Source organism: Enhydra lutris, unplaced genomic scaffold (assembly GCF_002288905.1).
Source record: "Enhydra lutris kenyoni isolate GAN:26980312 unplaced genomic scaffold, ASM228890v2 scaffoldscaffold11, whole genome shotgun sequence".
NCBI classification, from domain to species: domain Eukaryota; kingdom Metazoa; phylum Chordata; class Mammalia; order Carnivora; family Mustelidae; genus Enhydra; species Enhydra lutris.
This window is the reverse complement of record NW_019154095.1, coordinates 40,802,375-40,815,725: the sequence shown is the minus strand read 5'-3', so window position 1 is coordinate 40,815,725 and position 13,351 is coordinate 40,802,375. Positions and strand designations below refer to the sequence as shown.

At 33.8% G+C, this 13,351-nt stretch overlaps 1 protein-coding gene across 1 annotated transcript in view; it reads right to left on the bottom strand.

Moving 5' to 3' along the window:
- LOC111144504 (pleckstrin and Sec7 domain containing 3) overlaps positions 1–13,351 on the bottom strand; it is a 615,446-nt gene that overhangs the window by 320,499 nt on the left and 281,596 nt on the right. The window contains exons 5-8 of the mRNA XM_022498815.1: positions 9,503–9,697; positions 9,321–9,401; positions 7,436–7,548; positions 4,646–4,704 (exon numbers count right to left, since the gene is read on the bottom strand). Of these exons, the coding sequence (XP_022354523.1) occupies positions 4,646–4,704; positions 7,436–7,548; positions 9,321–9,401; positions 9,503–9,697 (448 nt within the window). The remainder of the gene's footprint in view (positions 1–4,645; positions 4,705–7,435; positions 7,549–9,320; positions 9,402–9,502; positions 9,698–13,351) is intronic.

The following is a 13,351-nucleotide window of genomic DNA, read 5'->3' as shown; positions in this document are numbered from 1 at the left end:
ATGTGGGGCGGCAGAGACAGGAAGAGGAGCCCAGAGAGAAGACAGCTAGACAGGAGGGAGAGCAGCAGGCAAAAAGCACTTCAGGCAGCTGGCCAATTATAATAATGATTATCACAGAAACAGAAATTTCCTAAGGATGTTAAAGGCCTGTGGTGCTTTTGAGGGTAGAAAGGTAAAACAGCACACTATGAAAAGTAAAAGCATTAAACAATTCTTATAATAGTCATTTTCCACTTCTGATAATAAACAAAATATTTTGCCCGCCAATTTAAAATTCTACGATCCTACAGAGCCAATCTAGGAATTAAAAAAAAAAAATTACCAATTCAGTTTACACACTGAAAAATAATGAACTGCTAATATTATTCTATTACAAAACCTATACTTGACTCCTTTCTGCCCCTCTACCAGTATGTTATACCAACTGTGGTTTTATCCCTTATTCAACTTATAATCCAACACCAAACAAAAACAAAAACAAACAAAAAAAAATAAGGTCCTGCCTCATAGTTAAACTCAGACCACTGAGGATGATATTCAACACACCCAGAGTATCCCAAAGTTATCTACAGGATGACTAGACTGAGCTACCACTCCAGAAGAACCACACCCCCAACTCCCTTACACCTGTTGCAGAGTGGGTTAGCTCCTGCCATTACTGAAAAACACAGAGACGCCTTGGGTAAAATCCCTATTAAAAATCCCAAGCCACAATGTCAAAGGTTAGATTCTGCCACAATACCTTGATTACAAATAAATGTCCTTGCTACTGCCTCTAACCAAGGCCTGACCCTGGGCAGCCATTGTCTTAGAGATCTCTTTTGACTTTTAGTTGTGAAAATGACCAACTGATTCTATATATATCTATCCCACTCTTCATTACAACTCAGTCTACATCTAAAACTTCTTCCCACTTCAGGGTCTAACCCTGGTGCAAAGTTTCTGCCTATTGTCCTGCCCCTGACACCTGTCTTCAGCTCCAGTGATAATCCTAGTAGATAGCTGAATCTCTGTTATGATCCAAGTACCTGAGAGCGAGTTACAGTCAACAAAGCACAAGTGAAGATCAGTCCAGAAAAGAAATAATATTGAATTTATTCTAACTTTATAAAATCCTTTATTCATACTTTTTCCAATAAAACACAAGGCTTTCAAGAAAAAGATTTTCATATTTTCAATTTTTTCCTTGTTGGTAGCTCAAATAACATCAAGCTCCCGTATTGCAAGAGAAAAATAAACTCTAGAGTTTGTTTTAATAGAAAGTTATCTGTATATGCAAAAGTTTAATTTACTTACATATTTCATCGATGAAGAGTCATTTTAAAAATAAGAGATTACTCAGCAAATTAGCTATGTGACCACAATTATAAAATATTTTATCAAAGAGAATAAACCACACGCAAATAGAAGCAAGTCAATACTATTGCTAAAATAATAATGCATCATTTGTATTTTTTAAAAAATAGGTACAAAAGGGAATCAGCATCTTTAGCTCCACTGAAATTATGACATTTGAATGAACTTCTCCCAAAAAATATTGCATATACTTCGGATTATTTTTTTCCTAGCCTACTCAGTGAAATTCAATTATCCAAGTTATAATTAAAATATCTCCCCAGTACTTTTCCACTACAGCACCTCAGTTACCTGCTATATTCTAAGTTAAAAGGACTAAATGAAGTCAGCCTAGCCAACACTACCAGAAATGAGATTTGACTTCCACGAATGTCTCATTCATTTCTAATCCTTACCCAGATGGCACAGAATTTGGATAGAGTAGACCTACTATAAGTGTTTGTTGAATGTTAGAATAAATTATAAAAAGAAAGAAAGGCAGCATTCCAACATGTAACACTATATTAGATTTATTACATTAGTATATATTCAATGATTTTATTAGTAAGAAAAGTTAGCAGAATGAACAAAGGCCCATACCAGTGCATTTCCAATGTATCACTCCTCAGAGTAAATAAAACCCACAAGGAGGATTCATCACAAAGAAAAGCCTAAAGAAGCTAATTCCCAAGTTATGCCTCCCCCACTGTGAGCATGAGGACAAGCTTATTGCAGTACTTCTTAGAAAGATCATGCTGATGTATTGCTATCAGGGCACAATGGTAAAGAAGAAAAGGAAAATGGCTTATAAGTTCACTTCCTAAGAGGACTATTCTAGCATTGGACTAAGTAATGAGAGGTGATGGCCTAGGCAGTACAGCCTAGGAAGGAGGTGAAAAGGGGCACATATTAGAAATAATTCACTTTATATTTTGAATGATTCACCTTCAAAGGGGTCATGCTAGTAAGTCAAACAGAAACTGTAACAATACATCAGGCAATCATGATGCAACAGAAACTCCATCCAGAATTATGGATAAAAACTTACCACCTAGAAGGAAAATTTATTTTTAAAATGAATCCAGAGTTGGAAGATAAGAAAACACATTTTCGTGTGGTTAGTTCTTATGAAACTACTATATATTCAACATTTTTCATATTTCACATATTTCATATTCACATATTTCAACAGCATGCATTGTAAATAAGGATTTAAAAAACCTCTAATATACAAAACCTAACCAACAGACAATCCTAAGTATATAGCACACATTTTCAAGAACAAAGCTAAGAACTAATAATTAATAAAAATATGTTGATAATATTGTACTTATTCTCCCTCTTACATGTAATTCTGTCACTATAGCCAATTGTTAATTATGTACAATTGGCACAACTCAGGATAATATTAAACTGTTCGTTCGTATACTGCCCCTTACCTATAAACTCTTACACTCTAGTTGCAAAAAGAAATGTTACTCTTCATTTACTCTCTTTTCAATTATATAAAAGTGGTCTGAAAACAGAGCAAGTGCACATCCGAGATCTGTGGTTCTGAACTTACGGACTATAAATACTGGGGTGCTCACGGTTAGTCTGGATATCAAACAAGCTGAGTTATCTGAATATATAACAAACCTCACACCTTTATTTACTGCCATGTTTAAAATTATTGTGATTAATAAGATATACACTTATTTGAAAGTATTAAAGCAATATTAGCTTTCTAAAAAGTAATTCAGCTTTTAATAGAAACTAATCCCCCATCTAGCAACTTCTACAGAAGTTCTATGAGATCCTCAACTTTAAATAAGAATTGAACAAAGAAATGAAGAATTACTGGATTTTTTTGTCATCATAAATTTTCTCAGTCAACAGATACTAAATGCACACCCATCATATGTGAATGAGATCTTAAAATATCTCACGTGACAAAGCTACCTCATGTTGGGACTCACTAACTTGGATCAAAGTTATATGTGGACGAGTATTCAAAAATTCTCTCTTAAGTGGGAGGAAAAGAAGAGGACAAAATTGTAACTGTCATCATAAGACAGGCAGAGAAAAAAGCAAGGAAAACTTGCTTTGCTGGTGAGAGAAAAATAGGGGTCAGGACAGTCCACTGAGTTGTCATCCCCATAACAAACCAATGAGTTTAGATTCTGATCCTCATATCAAGGCTCACACTGAGGGAATCTTAGCACCTTTATATCCCCAGGATGTATTATGGTGCTATGGCCCCAAAATGTCCCTGAGAGTATCTACTGATTTTATTCTGTATCATTGCTGGACACATGTTACATATGTCTGCAAATCACTAGGTTATTCTAAATACAACTCATGGAAATTGAAAAAGGGACTTCCTAGTTTCCTAGTTGAGTTGGGAGGTTTGTGAAGACAGTGTTAGCTATCACTATATCTCCTCTTCATTTTTCTGACAGAACACTTCTTTTCCCCTTCAGTCCACTTTAATGGTCCCAAACTGCACCATTTTACCTTTCTTAAGGAAATTATGTGTCCTTTTGGAATATGAAAATGAATCTGTACAGATACCTAAGCTTTATTCTTTCAGTGTGATTTTTTTTTTTAATTTTAAGATAAATCATATAGCAAATCAAGGGATGACCTAGATTCTTTAATTACAAGAAACTTGGTTTTCTCTTCAGAATAAATGGACCTGGGACTATGAAATAATTTTTGTGCTAAGTGAGTACATACTGGCCTATATTAAACTAAAAGATTTTCATTTCCTCTAAGATAAACAGTTTAAGTAAATGCTAAAATTTCACACCTATGGAAGGTAAAATTATAAAGCATCTCACCCTGGTTAAGTTTTCTCTAGATTTTTCAACAGAAGATGAGATGGTAATTAGAATATTTTGATATTTCAACTAGTAAAAAAGACCACATCAGCTGAGCAGCAAAGAAAAGGCTGTGTTCTTATGACTGGCTACTAGATTTAGTAAAAACACGGTCATCATCTTCAGCTCTAACTTATTTCCTCTTTCCATCATATTATCAACCCAAATAGCTAACCAAAAAACAAATGCTCTGTCTCTGCCATCTACTGGAGAAAAGATACAGAACACACTCACTACAGGTAAGTCAACTGCAGACATGCAGACCATATAGTATTCATGTTAACATGTAAAGTGAGTTATTTCTTTTTCCAAGGGTTTACATTTACCTACCTGCCAAGTGGAGAATGAGCGAAGGGAAGGGGAGAGAATAAGTGTGTATGAACACAAAAGCACAGATAAGCTCAAGATATTTTAATTTCTCTCAGACGGCTTCACACACCTACACTTACATGGCCGTGGAGATCCGTGTTAAGAAGCATCATTGCACAGGTGAGACAATGGACTCCATCTAAGGGAAGAGACAGGAAAGAAAGCATTAATTCACCATTTCCCGTTGGACTTATTATCATTAAAGTGGCATACGTTAAGAACCTCTGAAAACACAATATGTGGCTAAGCATAGTCATATTTGTTTGGGGAGAAAAAAAAAAATTATTAAAAGGGCCTCAGTGCAGAGAGTAGGACTCTGCTGGTGATAAAGTATATTATTCTTAACTCTCTGGAGGGTAGTTTGATAGTACATATCTTAAGCTTTGGAACAGTATCTTTCAACATAGCAAATCCATTTATAAGACTTTACACTAAGGAAATAGGATCTATACAAGATACAAGGGTATCCAAAGAAATATCGCTTATAATGGGGAACAAGTAAATAAAACCCTCCCAAACCACAATCCTGTTATGTTTAACATTTATTAAAAATGTTGTCCAAGTATGCTGACTGTTGAAACAAAAAGATATTTCACAATAAATTATTATATGAAAAGCACATTATATGCAGTATGATCCCATTTAAATATAAATACATCTAGAATAATATATAGAATTATACTAAAATATTACTGTCTCTGGGTAATGAGATAATTTTTATCTTTTTATTTATATTTTCCTAATCCTATGTAATAAAAGATGCAGAAATGAAAATACATGATTTGCTACCGTTCCTTCTTTTTTTTTTTTTTTTACTTTCTGGGAGGAATGCAAATTAAGAAAGAAGCAAAAAAGTTACAGGAAATGAAGATTTGGGTCTTTCAGTGTACTGTCCAGGTATTAGTTCTCTGGCTAAAAATATATGGGTAGGAATAGTTATCCTCTTTCTTGACAATTCACTAAAGGCCACATGTAGGTCAACTGGTCCAGGATACTATGGATCAGCCAAAAGTAAAATACTGCAATAATCTGTAAAGAATAAAAAATTAAATATTCAGGGGAAAGATGCTGCTCAAACCAGATAGACCATGTCACATTTAGGTGGAAACATCACTCTTTCTTACTTTATAAAGGAAAAGAAAAAGCACTAAGAATGAGAAGCCTCTCATTTCCAAACCTTAGAATTACTCCTCCTCATTCTTTTCCTGCAATTCTCAACCCAAGGATAGTAGACAATGGTAGCTGCAGATGCAGAAAAATCTTACTGTGTATGCCAAATGTGCGAAAAGCAGGCCTTCCTAATTACTGAATTCATGAGTTAAAGACAGCTTATTTCTCAGAAGTATGCCTTTGAGTAGAGTAGGTGATTTCTATTATTAATATCTCTAAGGAGATGCTACTGAATGCCCAAAAGTGCATTTATTCCAGTTCCAGATTATGATTATTAAATTTTAAGTACATTTAAAATAAATTCCTTGAAAGCATTTGTAAAACGCTCAGCAGCCAACTCTCCAATACCCTTATCAACAGCCACATGAGTGTACATATCGAAATTCCTTATTTCACTCAGGAATGTCAATATTTTATTAGATTTAGAGGAGGCTTTTAATAAAAACAATTCCCTTCTATCCGTTTCATTCTCTACACAATACTGATAAGTGATAGAAACAGTGAGTAAATAGTCTAAGTATAATCAAAGAAAGGACTAAAGAAAACTAAATTCCCATTTTATGGAGCTGAATGTGACTCTAATGATCAGATTGTTAGTTAATTTAGCTATAGCCTACAGGGCAGGGCTGGGGGATTAATCACTTTAGTCAACATCAAGTATACTTATCCCAGTTAAATAGCAAGACTGAAGCTAGAGATAATGGTTATTTCTGGTGCCTCTAATCCTAGTGATCTATTCCAGAATTCGTGTTTATGAAAGATTCTCCCATTGCAAATGAATGCGCCTGACTTCAAACCTTGAAAATTTTACTTTATTGCAGGAATTGACATGGAGGAAAACCTCTTGATAGGGTGCATCAACACTGAAATAGTTTAAAGTTGCTTTATAAAAATAGTACAATAGGGGCGCCTGGGTGGCTCAGTGGATTAAAGCCTCTGCCTTCAGCTCAGGTCATGATCCCAGGGTTCTGGGATCAAGCCCCTCATCGGCTCTCTGCTCAGCGGGGAGCCTGCTTCCACCTCTTTCTCTCTGCCTGCCTCTCTGCCTACTTGTGATCTCTCCCTCTGTCAAATAAATAAATAAAATCTTAAAAAAATAATAAAAATAAAAATAGTACAATAAACATAAACTCATAGTTCATTAAAATCATACACCAAAGTCAGTGGTCAATGTTGCTACAACGAATTATCAAACCAAAGCACTGGAGACACACTACAAACTCCAGTGGATTTGTAAATGTTTCCAAAAATAAGTATACATGCTCTTCAAGAAGTTTAGAGATCAGAGGGATAGAAAGAAGAAATAAAACCTGCATTTCATTTATTACAATGTGCTTTGTAAAATTTCAGAGTGATTTAAAGCATCATATCATACTATAGAACTGGAAAACAAAGTAAAAAATAATGAAAAGAAAAGAATGTCATGCAGCCATTAAATATGACACGAGAAAATGCTCAGAACTGAAAGGTAAAGAACAGAAAACAAAACTCTGTAATGATTCAAATTTGAAATTAAATATTATACAAATAGAGAAGGAAATAAATCAGTTGTTAAAAGTTATCTCCAGATAATTAGAGATCCCTAGATGATTTTCATTTTCTTCTGTATAATCTTCCATATTTTCCACAATAAAATTTAACTTTTATAATGAGAAAAATAACCCTTGTTTTTTGAAATACAAACATTTCCATCAGATTACCTTGTGAAGCAATGGTATTTGGGTTACAATAAAAGTATCTATTGGAGAAGTGTATTAAAACTCTTTCTCGTTCTTGAGTTTCTCCCACAAGAGAAAATGCTTTAAAGAAATACCTAAAAAAAGAATTAAGAGAAAAAAAGTGAAACTAGAAAACATTACCATACTCTTTATGTTTGATAATTAAAGTTAATTCATATATAATATGAAATTAATTATACAAAGTAAGATATTCTAGTTATTAAAAAAACACTTGCTAGAGATAGCCATTCGATATAAATTTATTTAATTCTATAAAATGTTAATATGAAAGATGACAGAATAGTAACAGTAACATGGTAGCTAATACATTAAAATAAAGCCCTGGGAAGGTAGTAACTTCCCTGTATGACTGAAATGGCAAGTACCCATTTAAAAGATCAGTCAGATAAAAACCAAAGAACACTTAAAGACCAAACCCATAACCATGGAGGCTATGTTTTAAAACTATAACAGTTTGTCATTTTGTTTATATGATTGTACTTGCAACTGACACATTGTTATATAAAACAAACGAATCACTGAACTCTACCTCTGAAATTAATAATCATTATACATTAATTAACTGAATATAAGTAAAATAAAATTTAAAAAAAGAAAAAAATTACAATTATATTATCTTGTGTACAATTTTTGTTAATTTTATTTTGCCTATTATCACATTATATTAACTTTTTATATGAGAAGAAAATTGGGAGCTAAAACCCAACTAATTAATGTATAAAAATTCTTTGAAAAACAAAAATATGCCCAGAATCACACACCAATCTAAATCAGAGTCACTAAGAGTACTGTCTATTAATGATGAATTCCAATGACCCTCACTAGATAAAGTGGATGCACTTCCCTAAACATGAGTTAGGAAGGAAAAAAAAAATTCCTTTAAAATGTTCTAAGAAATCTTACAATTAGAAGAAACATACAACATTATTATTTCTATGATGAAAGTGTTGCTTTCTTAGCTTGTTAACTTATACTGATCAAGCTGGAATTTTTCATAACTGTCTTTTATAAACCACATCAGAGCACAATGCATAAACATCAATCTTTTCTCTACCCTTACTTGTTTTCAGTGGAAAAACCTACGTATGCCCTCAATTCACACAAAGTACCACTCAATAAGTCATTATTGTGCATTCTAACCTAAATATCCTCACTCCACCTCCCAAAACACAGTTTCCTCATTCATAAAACTAGAGGGTGATACAGATGATCTTAGAATTCCTCCAGGCTCTAACATGTTATAAAGTTAGTAAGAGGTAAATGCTGACTGGGTTTTACCTTCACGACTCTTAGAAATTTACAGTACACTATGGTGTGAAAAGTGAGGATCAGTGTTTTTATTAAACCTTCATTTGAACAGATCAGCAAAAAGTGCTACTATCTGAAACAGTTTACAGATATCTTCTGCCGATTATATGTTGATGTTCATTTTTATTCCATTCATGAATTAATTCCAAGCATCATCTTAAAGGCTATTTGCCTATTATAAACAAATGTTTAGGGGGGAAAAGCCTGCAATTCTACAGTCTGTAAATCTGTGCCTTTTTTAATTGATCATCCAAAAACCAGATTCCCACAGATTCTACTTTTCAAGACCTACTTTTGAGATTCCACTTCTCAAGACTTACTATTTTTTACTATGTCATCTACTAGATGGAAAATATGATTTCATTAAAAAAATGATTTTCTTTCTATTATGTCTAATAAACTATAGTATAATCTGAACTAAGATCACAAAGTCACTATGGGCTAAAAGAATTAAAACTTGGATTTTAGTTTCAGCATTACTTTCTCTTCTCAGAATTATTTGGAAGCAAAAAAGAACAGAAGTGATATTTAATCATACCTGAGAGACTGATCCAGTGTCATTCCTGTAAAATCAAAAAACTTCAGATATTCTTCTGCCACTAGTTTGCTAAATTCATTGCTATAAGAAAACAGGATAGACTTTGTTATTAAAATCCAAGCTATTTAAAAAGACACACACACAAGGACACACTCAGACACCAGCCTTGGTACACAACATACTTCTTGCCTAGGTGCTTTGCGACATCCGATCTTTTGAATCTGTCTAGTTGATAAAGGCGTTTGGCCAACCTTTTGGCTGCTTCTACGTTGCTGCTGGTACCATTACTGAGACTTTCGGAGGTCTCCTTTTCCAGAATTTCAGTGCTCCCCATCTCAGAATGAGGCTCTAGCAGTGTTGTTTTTACCCCAGCATTGCTGTGAGAATTGATAAAGAAGAAAAAAAGGTTTTTCTTATGTGACAAAAAGGAAAAATAGCTGATGAAATTACCATGCTATTGTAAAACTAAATGAAAGAACTTTTAAATGAGATAGTTTTATCCTTAATTATTCCTAAAAGTATTTCCAGCTACCATATTTCAATGTACTGAAGAAGTGATTCCTTAAACCCTTGATGAGCAGTTCTCAAAACTTTTGGTCTCAGGACCTTTACATTTTTAAAAATACGGAGGACACCAAACACCTGTGTTTATGTGGGTTACATCTATTGATATCCACAGCATTAGTAATTTTAAAAGAAATATTTTAAATGTTAAGTCACTTAATAACAAACCCATTTCACGAATATAAATAGTATATTTTATTAAAAATAATAATGGTTTCTAAAACAACATAAAATTTAGTGGGAAAGGCAACAATTATTTGCATATTTAGAATAATGGTTGGCTTACTGAAGACAGCTGGGTTCTCACTGCCACTAACCAATACTTTGTTTTGGTTAAAATATATTAAGGAAACCCAGCATCACACAGATAGTCGGTTAGAAAAAAAAAAGAAGTAACTTAATATTCTTTCCAGATAATTTTAGATATTCTTTTTTTTTCAATGTGGCACTAAAATAAGATAAGTGGTAGGTTCCTAAAGGTTAGTGGCAATATAGTATCAAAGAATTTTTTGTACTCATATTAAAATTTGTCTTCTACTTTAAATCAATCTTTTACCCAGGCAAGATTCTGTACCATACATTGGCAATTTGCAAAATATCTGTTGCCACATTTCATTATACAATACTTTTTAAAATCACATTTATTACATCACCACTATTATCTTCAGAAAAATCTTTAATTATGGAAAAGCTACCAAACTCCTGGTGACAGATAAAAGTTTTCCAAATTTCTAAGTTTTAACTGAAAGCTCATGTTGCATTGTCGGCAAAAAAATATTGTCAGTTTTCTTAGAGTATTAATAGGTTTGCTCTATTAATTTTTGAGAAAATGGCTGCCAATAACCATAATTTGTCAGTTACACTTTGAAGGAAAAATGGCATTTCATAAAAAGCAACAAGTTTATAACTCACAAATCAAATGACATACAAGACTGTCCCAAAGAAAACCATCAGAAAGGCTTTATGCATATTTCCCATTTCATCACACATGAAATTAAAAACGTATATACTCAAGGGTTAAAATGTAATTATTCTGTACTGCTTCATCAAAGAATTTTTAGGTGAGACTGACTTTTGTTTTTATTTTGAGTGCATGATAGTGAAGAACAAAGTAACAACTAGGACAGTTTGGAGTCACTACCTTGATTTGTGCTAAAGTCTGCAAACCATTGCTTCTGCATCATCAATGTAAATATCAATACCTTGAAAAAGGAAAATAATACTGTACTGTTATTATAAAATAATTTTGAACTCATAAAACTCCTGAAAGGGTTTCAGTAAGCCCCACAAACCACAAAGTAAGCACCTCTGCCCTTGAAAGGAGTCACAAGCTAAAGCTATGGAATGCTACATCCTCCATTTGTAACATACCAATAATGCAATAATTTCCAAATCCTCATTTTAACTTGATAACTAAGGAAAGATACAAACATGATAAACTATGACATTTAAATAGCCTTCCAACATACTTACCACAGACTCTAAACCAGACACAGAATTTTTCTGTAATGAACCAGACACTAAATATTTCAGGCAAAGGCCACATTAGGTCTCTGTCACACATGCCTCTATTTTTGTTGTTTTTGTTTGTTTTTTTTTCTTTGTTTTTCCCAACTTTTTAAAACTTAAAAACCATTCCAGGCTAGGCTGAACAGGCAGGCCCACAAGCCTACTCTTGTCATGTCTTTGCTCTACATAGTTCTTTAACTTGACCTGAATTAAAGTGGAGTATCTATTTACGTCTAACCCAAGATATTCTGAAGAGGGAACAGAATGATAAAATTAAATATGTAATTATAATTGCTACAAAGGGTTTTCTTTAAGATTTTTATTTATTTATTTATTTGACAGAGAGAGAGAGAGAGAGATCACAAGTAGGCAGAGAGGCAGGCAGAGAGAGAGGGGGTAAGCAGGCTCCCTGCTGAGCAGAGAGCCTGATGTGAGGCTCGATCCCAGGACCCTGGGATCATGACCTGAGCCAAAGGCAGAGGCTTAACCCACTGAGCACCCAGGCGCCCCCGTTTACAAAGTTTTTTAAAACCAATAAAAATAGTTGTAAACTTACAATAAATGACAAAAATCATTGTAACAAAAAATGTTTTTTTTTTAAGAACTAACTATTCAGTATCTATTTTTGTCACTTACTGTACCTTATGATTTTCCATTTCCTATCACCAATAAGTGGTAGCCTGGCAGGTACACTATCACTCAAATGCAGCTCCAGCCACTAGGCCCAGCCAGTACACCAGGTAGCTCCTAGGAACTGCACTGCTCCAGACTTCCCCAACCACCGCTAGACTTGAGGGAGATAACCACCCCTCACAACTCCGCTCCAAACTCATTTTATTAGCAAGTATGCCACATGCTGTCCTTGAAAGAGAGCTATATGGGGAAGGAATAGAGAGAGATTATCCCATAGTGTCTTTTACACTCAACTATTCTGCTCAATGCACAGGTCAACTCACACATCCCACAGATCACTGTGGAGAAGCTAGACGTACCAAGTGGAGGCTTATCAAACCCAGGCTGACTTGACTTTACTGCAGCTATTAATGACAATACTTCATTTTTTAAAGTCAGTCAAATATTAAACCATAGCTGATGCCAGGACAACAAACATAAACTGGAACTGCCCCAGGCAAACTAAGATATTTGCTAACCCTTCTTTAAACAGTTAGCCACCTTAAACAAATTTCCAACAGAAATAGATACCAATTAAAATAAATTACTTCATTAAGAGATCTTCATGCAAATACATTTAAATATTTTTTCATCCTAAACCTTCCTCTACAGAGTTACCAGCCAGTTTTATGAAATCTATCCTATCAGAAAACTGAGTATTTAATCATTATATACAGCAAACCTGTAATATATAAACTCGTAGTAGAAAATTCTTTTAAAGGGCAACTCACACTTTGTGGTGGAATTGCAAAATATTTATTCCAAGAACTATTTTAGTTACAATCAAGTAATTTTTATAATTAAAAAGAAAACCCCTGCAGTTGTGTCTGCATGCATTCTCTTACTCTATGTAGTAGCTATCATGGAGAAAAAACAAATGCCAAAGAAAGCAGTTTCTTTTCAATTAAACTGCTACTTACCACTCATTTTTCAAGAAAAATTTATGGCATATATTTAATCACTCCATGTAAATAGTATAATTGCACCACACATACCGTACTGCAAAGATTTTGTTCAAATACAAGAGACTTATCCTAAAGAGCATATATATTTTATAAGTGTAGTGGTGACAGTCACTCTTGCTCCTCATTCCTCATGTTTGCCCCCTCTTTCTACTCTCTTGCCCAGTCCAGTCTATTTCACCTCATTCTCTCTACATTCTTCAAAAGGAGGTAATTTTAAAATCTGTTCAAATCAGATTTCTCTGGATCTTCTTGAAAAAACCTTCAATGAAAAAGAAAATAAGGAATACAGTGAGGATAAATACCTCCATTCCTAGATGGCTT